Source organism: Lytechinus variegatus, chromosome 11, assembly GCF_018143015.1.
Source record: "Lytechinus variegatus isolate NC3 chromosome 11, Lvar_3.0, whole genome shotgun sequence".
In the NCBI taxonomy this organism is placed as follows: domain Eukaryota; kingdom Metazoa; phylum Echinodermata; class Echinoidea; order Temnopleuroida; family Toxopneustidae; genus Lytechinus; species Lytechinus variegatus.
This window is the reverse complement of record NC_054750.1, coordinates 25,729,646-25,750,926: the sequence shown is the minus strand read 5'-3', so window position 1 is coordinate 25,750,926 and position 21,281 is coordinate 25,729,646. Positions and strand designations below refer to the sequence as shown.

The following is a 21,281-nucleotide window of genomic DNA, read 5'->3' as shown; positions in this document are numbered from 1 at the left end:
TGAGGCCACTGTGAATGGCTCCATTCCATAGAAGCAGTGTTTCTCTCTAATGCTTGGCACTGGCTTGATATTTTCAGTGCGGTCCTCTCTGTTTCTGCTGACTTCACCTTCTTGAACAAAGAAAGCTTTATCCTCGAGTGGACATGATCATCATCTTTAAAAAGCGACAGCTGCTAAAAAAGCTAAAAAGGTCTTCAGCGATTTTTGCCACCCCTTTACAGCATTTGTCGAACATTGTTTGATGACTCCAATCTCCCCATCACAGGGGCCTTTTCAGTGGTGACTCACAAAGTGCTTCTGAACTACTTGGAATCACATCTTCCAAGCAATGCATCACTGAATGCCACTGTATTTTTGTACTGGGTGGAAGATCCATCTGAGAAAATTAATAGCACGTGTGTGTCAGCTCCTCTCTCTGTCGGGTAAATACTTGTTTGCTCTATTCTCCAGTGCACTCCTTGCGCTTCAACCTGGAATGGCAATTAAAGTTTTCTCCAAAAACTGTTCAGAGGACAGTCCATCATGAAGGCACATTGCTTCTCACCAGCTCGAACTTTGTTCCCTGCAATTTAGCATGAAAGAAGTGCAGCGAATATGAATCCAACACCTTTGGCAGTTCGAAGACAAGGTCAGAGAGTGTCCCTGTCTTCTGCTGCTCATGTCATTTGCTTTCCCCTTGGGGTCTGTGCCATTTTCCATGATTTCCATCCAACCTCAGATGTTCTATGGCCTTGGACGAGTGGTTATAGGCAGGACAACACTGCGACTCCTGGTAATACACTACATCTGAGGAAATGGACCTTCATACTGTCAAAGAGTGCTTTGTACACACTTATTCCTGATGGACTGCAGCATAAAAGCTACATTAGTGCACAGTTCACAAAGACAACGGAGAAGCTTTGTCTTTGACATGACTTGGACGTTCTGGGTACACAGTTTCACGATTGTGGTATAACAAATGTTCACATCAGTATGTTCCTTCTACAGTTCCTCTAGGCAATTGACAAGGGACATTCCATCACCTTCATGGGCTCACTTTTAGTTGTGCTCGGTAGTTTCGTTGAAATACTGGTCTGTTTTAGAAACGCTTCACCATCCGTTTTGTTGGTTCACCTGTAGCACCTTTTCTCATTTTACGGAAGTTTTCTTGCATGGATTTTGTTTTTTTGGAAGAAAGTTCCAACTCAATCCAAATTGAACGTGTGCTGTTTTGTTTTTGCAAACCATTCCATACGTAGTTGCAAGATGCAAAAGATGCCGCAGATGAAGACGCTTTTTCCTTTTACTGCTGCACCGTTTTCTAAGTGTTTTGGATGTTGCTCTTGTTAATTTGGGGGATTAGTTGGACATGTCAACCCTGCTTCTCGTTTCCTCTGTCTGTATCGCTGCATGCGAAGTCTACTCGCTTCTCTGTCCCTTGCTTTTTGCTCTTCACTTCTCGTTTGTCGCCACTTTCGCATCCGAAATGCTTCATTTTGCAGATATTCCGGATCTCCACTTGAATTTCCTTGGTGGTTTCCCTGATACTCTGGGGTTTCGGTTGAACATGTCAGCCCAGCTTCTTCTCTTTTCCTCTGTCTGTATCGCTGCACGCGAAGTCTACTCGCCTCTCTGTCCCTTGCTTTTTGCTCTTCACTTCTCTCTTGTCGCCACTGTTGCATCCGAAATGCTTCGTTTTGTAGATATTCCTGATCTTCAGTTAAATGTCTTTGGTAGTTTCCCTGATACTCGCACTGCATTTCCATTCTACTACTGCATTCTGGTTGTTCTGTTCCATCCTCGGCTGAGCCTTGGGCTCTTGGCCTCTGTTGCTGTAGGTTCATGTTCCTAAAAATATAAAGAAATTTTGAAAATATTTGGCCCTTGTTGGATCACATGTTGAAATCAACCAAAGCGTAGGCCAGGGGTGGATCCAGGATAGTAAAAAAAAGGGAGCGGGGGCATTTATGCCACAGAAAATAAGACAAGCCAAAAAAAAGGGATTAACTACAAAATGAAGATCATTTTGTTCCAGCAAAAATTTGAACCCCCCCCAAAAAAATGAAATAAAAAATAAAGGTACTCACTCCAAAATGAAGGTAAATTTGAAAGATGTGAAAAAAAGGTCCTCACTTGGGTACATGACATTTTCCCATTAAAAATACTTTGCTATGGCAAAAGTGGGGAGGGCACAGGCAGGATGTCCCCCCTGCCACTGCTACACGTATGTACAGTGTGTATACCTACTCTACAGAACAGCACAAGTTTTGGTATGACAGATTTAAAATAAAATTTAACAAAATTTGCTTACTTCATATTTCATAGAAATCAAAATATACCTTTTTGTTGTGAAAAATTCAATAGAGTGAAAAAATCTACAGTATTTTTTTGACAGAACTTTGGGGAAAAAATATTGCTATCCTAAGGTGCTGTGATGGGTGGTTACATGCATGTGGTGTCCCTTGTGATACTTCCAGGGTGGAGGGTTTGTGGGCAGCATCAAATGAACACATTAATGAAATTCAAGCAAGCAACAACAAATGAAAATATGAACTTGATATAATATGACCTAAAATGAGGCAAAGAGAAATATTTAGAGAAGAGAAAAAAAATCAACTAATGAAACAGGAAAGGGAAGATTGACATTAAAAAAAGAACCAAAGGTCAGAATCTTTTTATTGAAGGCATGTTTCATTATAATGTTACGAAATTGTCATTTCATACAAAGCAATTTGCTAAATATTAGGTGAAATGCAAACACCGAAAATAAATTTGTAGACAGCACATACACACATAACCAAAGACACAAAGGAAATGTACAGAAAAATTGTGTCTTTCATTACATAATGAATGTACAAGATTGTACTGTAGCTTTTGTTATGGCAGTTTTGCTTATAGGTAAAGCTATTGCAGTAGAACAGAACAGTATACAGAATTGTTTGAGCATTAAAAGACTGAATTGGCAATGTTTAAAACAATCACTACGACCAGCATGCTAACATACATAATAACAGGCACGAGCATAACGCTAAAAAATGCTCGAAAGCATGAAGCATTCTCTCCGTAGGGGAAGGCGGGGTAAGTTGAGCATAGGGGCAAGTTGAGCCACCACCCCCAGGCTAATAATGAATGAGTCAGACATCGTGGTGGTGTTATATATTGATGACCCATTAAATAACCTTTAACCCCACCACTTTGTTTTCAATTTTGAAACAAAAGTAATTTTTAGAGGGAAAAATACAAATTTCAGCCCAAAAAGTAAAAAAGGGTGTAAAATAGATAAGTGCTTTTTACATACACACATCTAAAATATATTATAGAAATAAGAACAATATTGTTAGTCCAGGTATGGATTCTCATTCTTGTCATAGTCTTTACATGATGAATGCATAAGAAATGTGTGGATGTGAAAATATCGCAATAAGTTTGGACTGGGGTAATTTAAGCCAAATCAACATGGGGCAAGTTGTGCCATGGTAATTCTTATGGTGATGTATAATAAAAAAATTAAAAAATGTAAAAAGCCATTGATATGCAGGCAGAAAGGAGCTAGTTCACATGACAGTTCTTTTACTTTTAGAAGATGTTAGTATTTATAGAGAATTAGCAAGTGAAAATACTTTAAATGAAAAATTGACATCCTGGTTCTTCCCGCATACATTTTGTACATAGTTTTTGTGGCTCAACTTACCCCAGACGGTGGCACAACTTACCCCACAGATGGGACAAGTTGAACCATTTGACATCGTTTTTTTCAAAGGCCACGATGACTTTCAGTGTGGGGGTAGAAAGTTATATTTAGGTGAAAAAGATTTCCCAAGAATCAAATTTAAAGGCAAGGTACTTATTTCTATAATATTACTAGTCATATTTTTTCTAACATGCAAAATGCAAAAAGTGTCACAACTTACCCCGTCTTCCCCTATTTATTCCCTAATTTCTTGTCAATATCTATAATATAGCACAAATAAATACCTACCATTCAATGAGCGATCCAAATTTGGTCCGATGAGCTACGCAAATCCTTTGATTCTGACAATATTGACGATGTAAACAAACCGATGTATTTGTTTGATTTTGAGATCTCAAGAGGACGAGACACGCTTATCATACCGGGTTTTGTGCTCATTCAGGTGCTACTACAAAACAATGCATGCCACAATGTTGAGCGGAAAAGCAAGGGTAAAAATAGTTTCAAACTGATTGCTAACCAAATCGCAAGATACTCAGCATCGGGATGTACGTAACAATTTGGACAAGAAAACGAGGACAACTTAACATCGCACAATGACCGGTAGGCAAGTAGCACACTTTCTTTCTTTAAAACTTGCATCTTGGATTAGAATAACATTAGCAGAATGAAATTATTACACCCATGGGATGCATGCACACAATATCTTACACACGTAACATTTTGAATACTATGAGTTATAAGTACTTGAGCATGTTTTACTTTGTTCTCTATCTTAAAAAGTAGTTACATGATCGGTCTGGAAAGGCACATCCATGCTCTCAAAAATATTTGGTCAGGGTAGGTGCCTGCTATGAAGAATATTCATTACATGTGAGTTATTATGTTATTAATGTCATATTTGGGTGTCCTTTTTCAGAAAATGTCATGATAAAACTTAAATTACCTAGACCTCAAAATATCCATATTTCCTAATATGTATTACCCAGGGGGACGTTTCATAAAGCTGTTCATAAGTTAAGAACGACTGGTGATCCTTTCTTATGCGCTAAACTATCACCAATAAATATACTATTCACAACAAGATAGGATCACCAGTTGTTCTTAAAGTCGCTCTTAACTTACAAAGTACTTTTTAAAAACTTTTAGGTTTGGATTTGGTCTAACGTACGTACCATGTCAATGATTTGTGGTGATGTCTGATTAGCAATGAGGAATAAGATCAGCTTTTGGATGATAAAAATGGGTAAGTAGATCTAGATTAAGGCCTAGGCCAAGATATAAAAGTTAGGTCTAACTGTTTGACGTGCTAGATCTAAAACTTAGATCTAGATCTAAGCTAGAGTCTAAAGTTAGAGAAATCTAACTTTAAATCTTGCTAACGACGATGTAAATTAGTTCTAACAAAACATTAGTTAGATTTAGTCCTGGACCTGGTTCCACAACAGAAAGATCAGGACCACCATCAACAGAACAGCCGCCACCTAGTCTGACATAATCTAACGTTAGATCCAACATTTGAGATCTAAGTTAATCCTGTATTATCTCAACCTGATTAGATCAAAATCTGCACCTGATCATGGCTCAACATGCATTTTCGGTCTGCCTTAGATCCTGGACTTGGACCAGACTCTAACATAGATCTAGGCCTAAACAAACAAATTTTTATTAGGAAAGGGTCATTCACTGCATTAGACTAACGTTAGGTCTAACGTTACTTATACCAGTTCCATCAGTCACTGTGAATATCATAAACAACTGATCTACTGCACACATCGTAGCCCTAACTTTACATCTAGTTCTACTTTCATCATTCAAGGCTATCTAATATAACAGATACTGACTGATAGGGTGTAAAAAAAATTCTTTGGACCACCTAAAGGATTTATATTTTCCCTCGTGATCATACTTTCCCTCAGCGCTTCAAGCTTCTGGAAAATATAACCCCTCAGGATAATATAAATCCGGCAGTTCAAAGAATGTTTATATTACACACCCCGTCAGTCAATAACTATGTAATATTGACCAGAGAACACAAAATATGAAGGGAAAAAAAAAGAAAATGAAAATCCATATTTCATAGTTCGAAATAGACTTCAGAAAAAAATACTCTGAAAATTTGTTTTGCCCAATCAATCGTGGGCCCGACAGATGCTGTAAAGTGCCAGATCAACAAGGCTTTATCCCTTTAATTGTTGAAAGCCAAACAGGGTAGCAGCAACTCCCATCGTTCAACGTCTTTTGGTCTGACGCGGCCAAAGTCTGAACTCACGACCTCCCGGTTGTAGACGCTCTATCAACTGAGCTAACACATCGGTATTTATGGAAAACAATTGCCAGAGAAAAACACCTCATAATGGTAATAATATGGAACATGCAATTAAAGGTCAAGTCCACCCCAGAGAAATGTTGATGTGAATCAATTGAGAAAAATCTGAACAAGCATTATGCTGAAAATTTCATCAAAATCGGATGTAAAATAAGTTATGACTTTTGCAAGTTTGCTTATTTTTCACAAAACATTTATATGCGTAATTCTGTGATATGCAAATGCGACAGTCGATGATGTCCCTCACTTACTACTTTTTTATGGTTTGAATTATACAATATTTCAAGTTTTGATTTGACAATAATGACCAACTTGACTTGAACAGAAAAATGTTAAAACAAAGCGGTGTATAACTTTTTTCAAATGACAATGAGGAGAAAATTAAAACATTTCATGTTTTAGATAATGAAATACAAAAGAAAGAGTAAGTGGATGATGTCATTGGTCCCCTCATTTGTATACCGACCTGTACTGACCACACAGGAACGGTGTTAACGCTAACAGTGCACTAACAGAGGCCCTGTTACAACCGTTAATGTGGCGGCGATGCATAACGTAACAACAATGCATTGCTTAACATTGAAATAGATGTTTTGACTAAACAATCCAAAGAATGTGACTGAGCTTACTGTTAGGCTAACATCTGTGTGGTTGGCACAGGATGTGGATGTAACTGTTTTGTCAAATTGAGCAAAACTTTGAAATGTCCTAACTTTCTTATTTTACACCTGATTTTGAAGAAATTCTCTTCTTGTAGGAATTTTTCTCCTTTATGCCGGGATGGACTTGTCCTTTAAATATATTCCAGGAGTAACAACTCTATCATGAATCAGCGACAAAAACGGAAAATAGAGGTTCTTACCAACACTGGATGATATGATTTCTTATGGTGAGATATCTCTCAGGCGTAAAGGCACTGCTGGTGTAATCAAAGAAGACCGGATGAGCCTCTTTCTCTCCATCAGTCACATGTCCGGGGTCAAGGGTCACTTCCTCCTTGGGAAGTTCGATAATCTCCTCTTCAGACTCTACATGGGGGAAAAACAAAGTTATCAATTTGTCATCAAATATTTTTTTTGACGTTCAAGATCTAGGACAAGAAATAATATATTTGTGATATTTTTTTTTCCTTCACCAAGAAATTCATCCGCTTTCTGATGCACTCTGCCCAGGTGAAGTGAAAGAATTTTCTATAGGAATCTTTCATTGGATGCTTTGGCATACAGGTATGACAGCTCAGCTACAGATGAGGTAATAATATAGTACACTGTATTGAGAGCAGTACTGTACTGAAGGTATAAATTAGTTGCTGTACACCATATTGTCATACTCTCCACGTACCGCCCTCTCTGCGCACTTCGATGCGAAAGTTAGTTTGGCAGAAAATGCATTCAAAGAAAAGCTTTTTTAAAACCAGCAATAAGTGTACCTACATGTACAAGGAGAGCAAATTATTTACCGGTGTCTTCGTTCGATAGTTCAGGGTCCAAAGTTTCATCCCATATCTTTATATTTTCTTGAAGTGAATTATTTATGCTACATTGGGCATCGTCACAGAGTGGAAGGTTCGTGGTGAAATCGCGAGGCGCGATAACCCACTGTATCTATTCCACGAACCATCCTCTCTGTTACGTTGCCCACTGTGGCGTAAATAATTAACTTCAAGATAATATAAAGATACGGGATGAAACTTTGGTACCTGAACTTCTTAACGAAGACACTGGTAAATAATTTGCTCTCCTTGTAGGTGCACTTATTGCTGGTTTTAAAAAAGCTTTTCTTTAAATGTGTTTTCTTCAAAAGTAACTTTCGCATCGACGTGCACAGAGAGGATGGTTCGTGGTGCGTGCAACGGTATAAGCATGGATCTATTACCATAAACATTACAGGTGGGTGTTTCATAAAGCTGTTCATAAGATAAGAGCGACTTCTAGAATGACTGGCGATCCTTTCTTGTGGAAAATGGTATACTCATTGGCGATGGTTAAGCGCGTAAAAAAGGTTCACCAGTCGTTCTTTAAGTCGCTCTTAACTAATGAACAACTTATGAAAAGGAAGCCATTGGATCTCTTTATTTTATTCAATTCACACTGATATTCATTCGTTAGTTTCAGGGTTATTTTCTTTTGGCTAACAGAAAAAAATGATATTCATCACAATGAAATACAATTGCAAATCAAATCATTTCCAACACTACAAATAATGTGAAGATTGACTTTCATATCTACCTTTACAATTGTGGTTATTACCTTCCTCAAATCCATTGTAGTCAACACCACCGTCTTCTCCTACTCTTGATTGACCAACATCACTTGACATTTGAAAACCATGACCCACGTTACCCACTGTATCTTTATCATCATTGTCTTGGTTCTCCTTGGACGATTTGAAGTTAACAATCTTCTCAACTTTATTGGATGCTCCAGCAGTCGTTGGTATAGGAATATGCATTGGTGAGGAACTTGATGGATCACCACTTCCTTGTTTTTCAGACGATGGCACTGTTCTATACTTTGGTTCCTTTAAACTCAGGTCAAGGGGACAGCGGGCATCGTCAATCCGCTGCCCACCATCCACATGCAATGCATGCTGGGTATCTGCACAGGAAGCGACGTCAGGTTCACGTTTCACCACTCTATCAACCACCAAGTTCCCGTCAAGTCTCTCATTGCATAGTTGGGAATAATCTCTGTTCCTTAGAAACACTGTCTTTAAATCAGGAGTTGTAAGATCTTCAGGACCATCATCAGGATCCTTCTCCATCTTAACTTCTATTTCCATGTACTCCCTACCATCTTGTTCCTCTGAACTACCCTCAAACCCTACCTCTCCTGTCTCTTTTGCAAATGAAGGTGTCATAGCCATCTTCATTCTCTTCTGTTCCATCCCATCCTGGTATCCTTGACCATAGCTTCTCCTAGATCCAAAGTTCCCCGGAAGACTTGATTCCTGCGTCGCTGCTACACTACCGACAGCTGGTGGTATGACCGACGACTCGCCCTCGCATAGGGAACGCTCCTCCTCTGAACTGGCAGTCACCCTTTTTCTAGGAACTTTCCCACCCTTCCTCCCTTTCTTCCGCTGCTTGTGTTCTGCAGGATTTGCAGACTGTCCTGGGAGGCATATGGTCAGAGCATCTTCATCTTCAGATGATGGCTTCTCAGTCTTGATAAGGACTGGACCTTCTGGGCCGGCTACATAAGAAGCGAAGCGTTCATCCTGGTAAGTTCCAGTCTTTAATTTGGTGTCATCAACTTCAGGAGGTTGGGACTCTGAGGGTTCAAACTTCGGTATCAACAAAATGGACGTTCCAGCTTGATGGCTGTCAAGGTTGTGTCTATGGTCAAAAGGAACTGAGGATTTTAGGATCTTCCCAAATAACACGGTTGACTGGAGACCTTGATCTGTGTATAGAATAGAAGAGATTACCATTTACGAGATATATAAATGAGAAAATCAACAAAGAAAAAAAGAGGAAGAAAGTGGATTGGTAAAAAGTTGGCACTTAATTAAAAATGTGTTATCAACTAAAACTAAGGTTACATTACAAAGGAAATACGAAAGTTCTTCATCAATGCCATGCTGGTAAAATGCTTCCAGGGTGGTTTGGTCTGTTGCTGAAAGATCCAATGATCTCAAGTATTTCACGTACCCTTTTGCTCATCGTCAGATGTTTCTTCTACATCAATATCCTCCTCATCGTCATCATCATCAACTGGTAGCTGGTGAGTATCTAGACTCTCAGGAACTTTGACTGAACATTTACTGGAGAAATCCTGCCCATCCGCTTTAACAGCCTGGTAAGAAGGACAATGGAATAGTCATTAATCATGATATACATGAAAGAGCAATATACACACAATTTTTTTTACAACCTGTAATACTTCTACTACAAACAAATGTTCATGTCAAGTGAATGAAGTTAAATAATAAACTTGAAATTCTAACAATAATTTTTACAACACTACTACAGTTAAATAAAGCTGATGCTTCTGCTGTTACTACTACTTCTGCTGTTACTACTACTTCTGCTGTTACTACTACTTCTGCCAATACTACTACTACTACTACTACTACTACTACTTCTTCTACTACTACTACTACTACTACTACTACTACTACTACTACTACTACTACTACCACCACCACCACCAATAACAATAATATTGGTATGAATTTCTATAGCAGACTCATACATTAAAGTACATTTTACAATATTGATGTGGGTGTGGGTGGGAGGGGTGGTTGGGTGTCTTTGAATGACAAATTGAAAAAAAAAATACATTCTACAATTATTGTAAGGGTAATTATCCCAAATATTGACATTCATATAGTAACAGTCAATATAAACCATCATACAAAAATATACTACTGTATTCATTTATATTTTCAGAAAACAAAGCAAAACAAATTGGTTCTAAAATAATAGTAATCATAATAGTGGCTACTCATACAGCACACATGTCCACCTTTCGGTGCTCATAGCACTTCAAGAAAGTTATATAAATCAGATCGCACACCATCTGCACAGTATGTGGCGGCGCTTCAATAGGCACATATCACTATCAATCATATTTTACCTGGTTAAGGAGGTATTTTCGAGCGAAATTCTTGACCTGGTTGGGGTCCCTTGTCTTCACCAAGTCTGAAATCTCCTTCCAATTATGGCCATACTCTTCCTATATAAAAAAAAACAAATTTAATTTGAAAAGTTTTACAAGATTTTGATTATGAATGTGAAAATGAAGACTAAAATCACTTTATTTTTGTAATGGTTAAAGCCTGGTTAATGTTTTGGTAAAGGGGTTAATAATGTGAACTATGTATCATCTAACATTCAGATCATACAAAGGTGTGGTGGTCATTGAATCGTTTGTCAACCATTATAATTAAAATTTCACTATAATTGAAATAAAGTGCCGTCACTCAGCAGAGTTTTTCCTGCAAAACAGGCTCTTTGACCACTTATCTTGTGATTGGATGTCAGAGAGCAAGAGGCAAAAATATTATCCTAATATTTTCATATCTTAAGCCCATTTAATGCTTTGCATTAGGTTTTTTTTAAATAAAAATGCTATAAAACCCAAACAAAGAAAGAAATGTGCAGATATTTTATTTTGATCAGGCATCTATGTAAAATCACAAAATTTGTCCTGTAAAACACATTTACATTTCATATCCTCCACATCTTACCTGTTCTACGGCATACACATTCATAAACTAGTAATTAATTTGCATACTAGTAGTAATAAGTGTATTTGGGGGATTTACCAAAGCTAAAAAAATAAACTGCTTCTGACTGAACCTGCACAATGTACACTTCAACTGATTTTTTTATGACACTCACAAAATGAAAATGATAAGGAAAAAAAGTTCAAGACTGACATCGATGAATAGGCCTCACAGTACAATGTATACTTTTCCTGGACTTGTGTGATTCTTGACAAGCAATGCTGAGAACATAATGTCAAATTTGGGAAGTTTTTGTTTTGTCAATGAGACAGGAAGAAAACCATGAAACCTTTTTTCATAGAGTACCTCCACAAAAGGTTGCAATCAATTCAAATCAAACTCAAGACAGAGATTAAAGTCAAATTGTGTTGTTCAGAGATAGGAATTGGGATTAATATCAATTTGGATTGTGATTTCAAATGTATAATGATAATACTATTTGGCATTTATATAGCGCCTAATCAATCTTCGACTGCTCATAGCGCTTCACAATTATTTATTACCCAGTCACTGGATCCATAGCATTTCACGCAGCCTGTTAGGCGGACACTTGCTAAACCAACCACAATGACGGTTGTTTCCTACCGGTACCCAATAAGCACCTCGGTGAGAGTGGCAAAGTGTGGATTGATGCGTTGGCAAAGGACGCTAGGCCATGGTGGGATTCGAACACACAACCCTCTGATTACAAGGCGAGAGTCAGAACCACTACACCACGGCGCTTCTAGACAACCCTTGTATTGCAACCCTTTGTAAGGCAGGGCCATAGTTATAGATTACCAGAGAAGTAGAATACTCACAAGTCCTTTCTTGAATAAATCCTTTTCTGCTTTTGTCCATTTTGTGCATTTTTTAACATTTTTCCTAGGGAAATAAAAAAAAATTATTCAGCACAAATAATACTACTACTACTACTAATAATAGTCAGTTCTTGTATAGTGCATAACACATTATAATAACGTCTCTATGCTCTTCCAAACGACTTGGATATTGTTACCCCGGCTGTAGCTCAAGCAGCTAGTTTCCAGCGCTTGGCATTTCAAGAGATAAATTCCTGCCAGGTACCCATTCACCTCACCTGGGTTGAGTGCAGCACAATGTGGATAAATTTCTTGCAGAAGGAAACTACGCCATGGCTGGGATTTTAACCCACGACCCTCTGTTTCAGAGTCCGGAGACTAATCAACTGGGCCACAAAACTCCACATAATCGTATAATGAATCAAAACACTAGGTAGAGATTGCCTTTTTCAAAATTTACAACTTCACATTTTTCTTTTGGTCTATTTCATACTTTGGATGATAACGAAATTAGTGTCGTCAAAATGATATTGTTTATAAGTGATGACTTGCATTTCCTTGACAACAAAAGAGACTCAATCATATAAATGAGCAGAAGTTCATGGCTCATCTGTATTCTTCATAATTTGATACCTCCCCATGTACTCCAATGCATTTAGAGAGTGTTTCGTAAATTAAAAAAATAGATACTGCGGTATAACCTGTTGATTAATTATGAAATTATACTGTTAGGAGAGATACATGAATTTCTTAAAAGAATGATAGTGATCTCATTATTATTGAAGAGGGGGGGGGGGGGGTGTCCTTTGTACACCAGAACATGACACCTAAATGTATTGTCATACAATACAATTTACAATAATGGAATATAAATAAGAATAAACTTTATCCCCTTTTCCAATCAATGTTAATAAAACATTAAAGGAAATAACTTACTTCACCGAGAAGAGTGTTTTCATTCCTTTATTCTTGTGTCTGGTGAGAATAAAAACAATGGAAATTATGAGTTATTTTGATGTACTATCAAAGATTTTTATTGAATTGAAATGTGAAACTGTAACTAGGGATAAGAGCTTGCTTCTTTACCCGTTGCCAACTGGAACTGGATGAAACCTGTAAAATGTCAATGGGAACTGCAGAATTCAGTATTCAATGGGTTAAACTCTGACCTCATTCATTGGAATTCCCCTCCCCTTCCATTTTTATTTCCTTATTACGTATTAATATTATTAGTATCAAAATTACTATTATTTTCATTAACATTACAATTATCATTACTAGTATGATAATTATTTTATTGTTAATATCATCATCATTATCGTTAGAATTCCTAAGGTCTAAGGTCATTATCATTATCGTTTTTCTTCGGGGGGGGGGGTATTTTTAATCACTAAGAACAAAATAACAATTGAAGACAATCCTACGTTAAATAATTTAAAGGTACGTAACTATCATTTCAAATACCTTGTCATAAATGCCAATATTCTATTCACCTAACTTGCACAAGAACCTCAATTAAACCTTTCTGTCATCAAACTTTTTCCCTTCAAATTAAAGTGAATTTTCAGGAAAATGGGGGAATAAATATAATAAAAAATACCAATACAATTAAATCAAATATTTCCCACTTACCTCATTAACTTCTTTGTCTGTAAATAAGAACTGTAATGATGGGAGGTGTGAGGTCAAAGAAAATAATAATAATAAAAAAACCTCCATAATCTGACAGCCCTGGCTGGCCATATAAAAAGATTCAAGTGCAACTAAAAAAAAATCACACTTAAATAAATCAATTCAATATTTTCCTGATTAAAGGACAAGTCCACCCCAACGAAAAGTTATTTGAATAAAAATAGAAAAATCCAACGAGCATAACACTGAAAATTTCATCAAAATTGGATGGAAAATAAGAAAGTTTTTATAGTTTTTTCAAAACAGTTATATGCACATCCTGGTTGGTATGCAAATGAGGAGTCTGATGACATCATCCGCTCACTATTTCTTTTGTATTTTATTATATGAAATATGATTTATTCCCATTTTCTCATCATTGTCCTTGAAAAAAAGTATAATTCCTCCCTAAACATGTGGAATTACCATCACTTTATCATTTTATGATTCAGTCAAATTGGTCCTAATTGTCAAGTCTGTAAAAATTGAAATATTCTATATTTCAAAAAAAAAAGAAAGAAATAGTGAGGGACATCATCGACTCTCTCATTTGCATGTCATTGAGTTGTGCATATAACTGTTTTGTGAAAAATAAGCAAAACTTTAAAACGTCATAACTTCCTTATTTTACATCTGCTTTTGATAAAATTTTCAGCATTGTGCTAGTTCAATTTTTCTCAATTTATTCAAATCAACATTTTTCTGAGGTGGACTTGACCTTTAATGATGCACTGTAGCTACAATCAAATCTGTCTCAGTGGACACCTGTCTTTAGTGAGAACCTATCTTTTAGTGAACACCAAAATGTCTCCCATTTGAAAGAGGTATAGCACCTGTCCATAGAGACCATCTATTTGCAGTAACCACTTTTTCTGTTGCCCTCCTATGAGCTTAACTGATAGGTTGGTTGACTTCAGCTCCCAGTCTCAAATTTGAATAAGGTTTCAAGCTACACTGACTGCCTCCTTCAATCCTGAAGATTCTTGCAGCATTGTAAAACAATACACCGGGTGAACACCCTACTTTTTGATGAATAGTGTATTGGTTTTAAGGTGCATAGGTTGTGACTCTTCTATACACAGGACCAACATTTGCGTCCTTTCCGATGGACGGAGTGTTTTCCAACTGCATTCACACCCGCACTGAACACAGCGGTGAGGCACGGTAACACACAACGCTATCATCAGATTTGGTTGTTAGACGTCTTCCGGCATTCTGCGGGACTCAAACCCACGCACGTTGAGATCTACGATCTTATCCAAAACAGGCGCTCTAACAGACTGAGCTACGCTGATGATGATCAGCATGATGATGTATATATGTATAATAATAATGTATGTAATAATGATGCATGTAAGTTCCATTTCATGATTGTTTTCTTTGTGTCGTCTTTCTTATTATTCCTTTTCAGTGTTCTAAGAGACTTTCACATAACTTGCGCTTCACAAAATCTGTGTATTATGATTATTATTGTTAAATTCCCAATTAAGGTCCTTTTTGTTGCATAAATTTAAGAGCTGCACCTCAAGAACCTCGAGGAATTAAAGGATACTGTTCTTCTGTGATCATCTGATGTATAGTGGCTCTGCTACTTTCATCCATATCATCGTGGAGTATTACATTAGGGATGTTAGGGTTGAACTGAAAAAAACACACAAACAAGTGGAATGCCTCTGGCCGTCTCACCTGCATCACGCGGTTCAATATAGCAGCAGTGCTGACTTTGAATACTACTCTAACTCGCACAAGATGTTCAGTGATACATGGTTACTCTTATGTCCACTTTTTATGAACTAGACCAATAAACTTACAGAGATACGATGGTTATTCAACAAAAAACCCCAACATGGCCAAAGTTCATTGACCTTACATGACCTTTGACCTTGATCATATGACCTGAAACTCGAACAGGATGTTCAGTGATACTTGATTACTCTTATGTACAAGTTTCATGAATCAGATCCATAAACTTTCAAAGTTATGATGGTAATTCAACAGATACACCCAATTCGGCCAAAGTTCATTGACCTTTGACCTTGGTCATGTGACCTGAAACGCGCACAGGATGTTTAGTGATACTTGATTACTCTAATGTCCAAGTTTAATGAACTAGACCAATAAACTTTCAAAGTTATGATGGTAATTCAACAGATACCCCCGATTCGGCCAAAGTTCATTGACCCTAAATGACCTTTGACCTTAATCATGAGACCTGAAACTTGCACAAAATTTTCAGTGATGCTTGATTACTATTATGTCCAAGTTTCATGAATCAGATCCATAAACTGTCAAAGTTATGATGGGAATTCAACAGATACCCCCGATTCGGCCAAAGTTCATTGACCCTAAATGACCTTTGACCTTAATCATGAGACCTGAAACTTGCACAAAATTTTCAGTGATGCTTGATTACTATTATGTCCAAGTTTCATGAATCAGATCCATAAACTGTCAAAGTTATGATGGGAATTCAACAGATATCCCCAATTCGGCCAAAGTTCATTGACCCTAAATGACCTTTGACCTTGGTCATGTGACATGAAACTCATGCAGGATGTTCAGTGATACTTGATTAACCTTATGTCCAAGTTTCATGAACTAGGTCCATATACTTTCTAAGTTATGACATCATTTCAAAAACTTAACCTCAGGTTAAGATTTGATGTTGACGCCGCCGCCGCCGTCGCCGTCGGAAAAGCGGCGCCTATAGTCTCACTTCGCTTCGCAGGTGAGACAAAAACTTTCAGATGAATTATGAGGCTATCAAAACCAATAAAAATAACATACTGTTTTGTGCTCTATTGTGTGGTCATTTATTTACATTCTTCTTTAAATCATAAGATAAATCACAAAAGTGAAGTATAGTAATTCTTTCATGTGATGCAGTGGGCCAACCGGTGTTATGTAGGATCTCTGGTGGGTGTTTTATAAAGCTGTTCGTAAGATAAGAACGACTGGTGATCCTTTCTTTTGGTAAATGGTATACACCATAGGCGATGGTTTAGCGCGTAAGAAAGGATCACCAGTCGTTCTTAAAGTCACTCTTAACTTACGAACAGCTTTATGAAACGGCCCCCTGGGCTGTTTCATAAACCTGTTTGTAAGCTACACGTATGGGCTTTTTATGCTAGACTAAGTGCATTACCGATAGGCCCATTTTGAAATTCCATTTTTTATGCACGTGTACACGGCATATTTTTCGGTCATGTACACGTTGTAAACACAAACAGCCAGCCATAACTTATGTTGTCTAAATTTCAACCAATAATTCATGAACTGATGATTACAATACTCACATTTTTTCACTTGATTTTCTTCCTTATAAAGCAAATATAAAGTGTTGAAAAATGACAGTAGATTGCTTTGATCAGAGAATCGCCAATCTCACTCGAAAGATTGTGACATGAATTCTTAAGGCTTTCTCCTTTCACCTAATGCATGTATGTGACCTTCTAGCCCAAATAAAAATCTCAAAATCTATTTTGAGTTACTTATAGGTTTGGGGTGGCAGGTTACATATGGACTCTGGGGCCCCCGTATTCTGACCTCGGGTTTAAATTGAACCCTGGTTTAAAGTTGTGTTTTAACTATGGAGAGCCAATTGGGGCACAAATCCCTAACAGTAAACATTCAATTCATTAACTAGCATGACAACCAAATTGTTCATAATTGTCTATGAATGATAACTTAAGTATTTTTTCTTTCTTATGAAATGAAACAAAATGGTAAACATAAGAAATATACAATATAAACAGAACTTTTGAATATTTGGCTCTCCATAATTTTAGCAGAGAGTTAGACTGCGGTCTATATCAAACCTGACTTCAGAATATGGGCCTGGGAGTTTGTTAGTTGAGTTGCCTAGTTTAACATGCTATGGAGGGGAGACGAATGAAAGGATCTTACCTGATCATCGAACGTAAGCCATGGGTGCTGGGAGAGCTCCGGTGAAAGATGAGAACTGACAGATGGTAGCTCATTGGGATCTATTCCAAGACCTAATGATGACGTTGAGGGCCTGCAGAGAAGATATATTACTTTAATGGCAAACAAATAATAATAAAAGATATTGTATGTTCCCTTGTCTTCATATATCCTTGTTCATTGAATGAGTGCTTGTCTTAAGATTGTTGCACTAAGACTGTGTACAGAGATAAAGAAGTTTCTCCCATGATATTGATCATTTTCCTTGTTAATATCATGCATATTTCCGATCCCCTCCCTTAAACATGTGCACCGTGCCTTCTCCCTTTAATTTGTTTTATTCTACTTTCTTTTCCTTTTTATTCTACTGCTGAAGAAGTCTCTTTCCTCCCCCCTTTTTTTTCTCATTTTTCCTTTCCCTTCCACCTTTTTTTTTTGGGGGGGGGGAAGGTCCCCTCAACCCTTGCAAGCTCAGGGAGCCATGCCCTTTATATCGACCTACATTAAGAGACTATCCATTTCTAAATTTCTCTTTTTCTGCTGAATGAAAACATGGCTTTAACTTTTGGGGTTTCCAGTGTCAACAACAATCGTGAATTGCGAGGGACGGAGACTGTTTTTCTTTGTTGTCCATATTTTTCTTCTTTCAATATCAAAGAATCAGGTTCTGCCATGCTAACAAATGGTCAGGTTTTATAGCTACTTCAAACCAAGAATCAAGCGCAAGTAGCCAGGCACATCAAAGGTCTGTTTCCTGGGAATAATGCATCGATAAGTAGCTATAAAAAGTCAATCGGGCATTTTAAATCTGACAGGAAAAAAAATACTCAAAGATACCTGAAGGGGTTCTGCAAATGAAAGATTAGAGAGCTTCTTGGCAATTCAATTTTCACCTGCTAAATGTATGCCAAACTTACAGAAGCCGAATTCTACTAGAATTTGCTCAGCACACTCCGTCTGTTCATTTGAATCAGAGATGAAAAAAGTTGCAAAAGAAAGCGCCGAGAAGTCGGAGGAATTGGAGTCGGAGGATGCTGCCCTCGCTTCGAAGGAAGCTGCCTTAGAGTAGAAGCTAGCGGGCAATCAGAAGCTTTGAACAGCTGTAAAAAGGACCAGAGACAGAGAAGATTACCAGAACAAGAAAAACAAGAAGCTTGAAGAGAGAATAAACCATGACCAGTGTGGGGAGGAACTTTGCCCGCTGGAAGAAGCAGTCAAGGCTTTCAAAGACGAAATTTCAGAATTGAAAGAGAGTAATAAAGATCTGGAAATGAAAGTTCAGGCAATGGAACAAGATGTCATCGAGACCTATGATGACAGAAATCGAAGCTCCAACACAGCACTGACCAACTGTGTGTACAATCTGCTTGATAGCAATGTTGGAGTAACAAGGTATTGGGAGTAATAAAATCGGTGATACACCACCTCACAGGGAACCAGTGCTCAAGGCTATCATCGAAAAGTACAGTAAAGAACATGAGCATCAAAAGGCTGTGTGTGGCTCAAGATCAGCTTTCAACAGAACTATCGAGTGAGCAGAACACAACCGTGTACAGCGATGAAACCACAAAGTTTGGAGAGAAGGTGATGGGATTCCACGCATCAACCTCAGACAACAGGTACTTCGTTCTAGGTTTGCGAGATATCGCGACTAACTTTATTCTATAAGGTTTAAAGTTCTTCAAAATTTTTGATATTTACAATTTACAAATAGCATCTTTTATGTATATGTTTGAGCACCAGTTGCTTCCTCCCATATTCACAAAATACTTTAAATTGACTGCAAATGTCCATTCATATTCAACAAGACAATCCTGTGATTTATATTTACCTTTGTTGAATTATGAATCTTCTAGAAAATCTGTAAAATATGCTTGGAGTCATTTTATGGAACAAAATACCTAAAGATATAAAAAGAGGCCCATCTCTAGCCTCTTTCAAAAACAGCTAGAAAATCCTTATTGATGCCTATAAATAAATCTGAAAATAAGTTGTAATTGCCTTATTATCCACCCATATACTTAGATGTTTACAGAATATTCTCTCTCTCTCTTCTTTGATTATCATGATTATATTATGTCTCGGGAGCCCAGCCTTAGTAAGGCAATTGGCCTATGCTGGCTCCCTCATATTCTCATTTATTCTCTTGTTAAAATGTATTTCTATTTTTGTATCTTTATTTGTATCATTGCTGATGTGGTTTACGGTACACCATGTGGAGTGTTATAGAAACAGTGGATAGCAGAAGAGAAGTGGATAGGCGAGAAAGTGGAGATTTGAGAGTAGAGTATTCTTTCTTGAAAATAGTCCTGAAAAGGACTATAAACCAGAAGGAATGTTGAGTGAGAACAGCTTGAGTAGTAGAGCTGATGAGGAGATGCTGGCTTGAGTCGGCGAGTAGAGATGATGAGTAGTAGAGAGACTCGACTTTTCGGACAGGTTGACTGTTCGTCTACACTTTATTTGTATATAGTGTATTCTTTGATTTGTATGTTGTATGTTTTTATTGAGAATTTGGAATAAATAAATGAAATGAAAGTCTGCTGTGGATATGTTTTCAAAGAGCTCCTTCAGGATGTAGATGAGGCATGTAATTAAGCAAATATCCTCAGCAACATCAGGAACAACATGTCCGATCGAGCTGCGACTGAGCTCAAGTGGCACAAGTTCTTCAGGAAGTATAGTGTCGGGGTCCTGCCAACAATCACAGAAAACTGGGTGGCCATGAGCGACACTGAAAGAGAGCCACTGGGCAACATTACTTCCTTCTTCTGTGGACTCCACAGCCTCGTACAATATGCCGAAACGTGCGAGAAGGCCCTGGGTAGTGTAGAAAAAGAGTTGACAGAAGGGAAAGGCGGAGGTGCCAAGGCAAAAGGAGTTGGCTTTCCAATCAGAGGGATGTGGCGTGCTCCGCTTGGTGAAAGGTTGTAGCAAGGCATATGCCAGAGGAAGTGATAAGACAGGTGTGCAGGGCCATTTTAAGCTGTTTGCGCAGGACTTCCTGAAGAGTAGTCGATTGCGCACCCTACCCCTAGTGCCCTTTAAAGGCAACAGGTTTAACGTCCTCTTTTCAAAGCTACCTTTGTGTATTTCCTTGGAGATCAAATGAAAAGGTTAATCAATGGATCTGGGGCCACAAACAAGCTTCTTATTCATGTTCAAGCAGACCTAGCAGAGCCATTGTATATGGCAGGCTGTAGGGCACTCGGCCTCGTGAGCAAGCTCATCACTGCTCCACTCTGGAGATGCTTGGAAGATACAGCCATCCACATCTTCGATCTTCCAAAAGTCTACCAGATTGTTATTTGCACACATCCAATGTGTGCAAATAATTTAAAAGCATATTCTTTTTTTGAATGATGCGTGCAAATTACCATTTACATTTTATGAATTAATTTGTGTGTGTTGATTATGATTTGCAAAGTATGATTTCTTTTTATGTTGCCTTGAGGAAAACTATATGATGTATGATATTCAATATATGTTGATTGAATGAAAAGGACAAAAATAACATGATATTATTGATCTTATCCACACAGGTACAACATCGTTTTGATAATGAAGAATATGTAGGGAAAGTCATTGGATTAGTACCTGGCTACCCAGCGTGGTATAACATCAAGTATGACGAGGATGATGCAATCTACACACA

General features: G+C 37.7%; 1 protein-coding gene across 3 annotated transcripts in view; it reads right to left on the bottom strand.

The window, feature by feature from the left end:
• LOC121423614 (histone H2A deubiquitinase MYSM1-like) overlaps positions 1-21,281 on the bottom strand; it is a 63,608-nt gene that overhangs the window by 21,156 nt on the left and 21,171 nt on the right. For all 3 annotated transcript variants that reach the window (XM_041619000.1, XM_041619001.1, XM_041618999.1), the window contains 9 exons: positions 17,609-17,720; positions 15,255-15,343; positions 13,664-13,693; positions 12,968-13,006; positions 12,032-12,095; positions 10,580-10,678; positions 9,652-9,796; positions 8,249-9,403; positions 6,862-7,027 (listed from right to left, as the gene is read on the bottom strand). In XM_041619000.1, the coding sequence (XP_041474934.1) occupies positions 6,862-7,027; positions 8,249-9,403; positions 9,652-9,796; positions 10,580-10,678; positions 12,032-12,095; positions 12,968-13,006; positions 13,664-13,693; positions 15,255-15,343; positions 17,609-17,720 (1,899 nt within the window). The remainder of the gene's footprint in view (positions 1-6,861; positions 7,028-8,248; positions 9,404-9,651; positions 9,797-10,579; positions 10,679-12,031; positions 12,096-12,967; positions 13,007-13,663; positions 13,694-15,254; positions 15,344-17,608; positions 17,721-21,281) is intronic.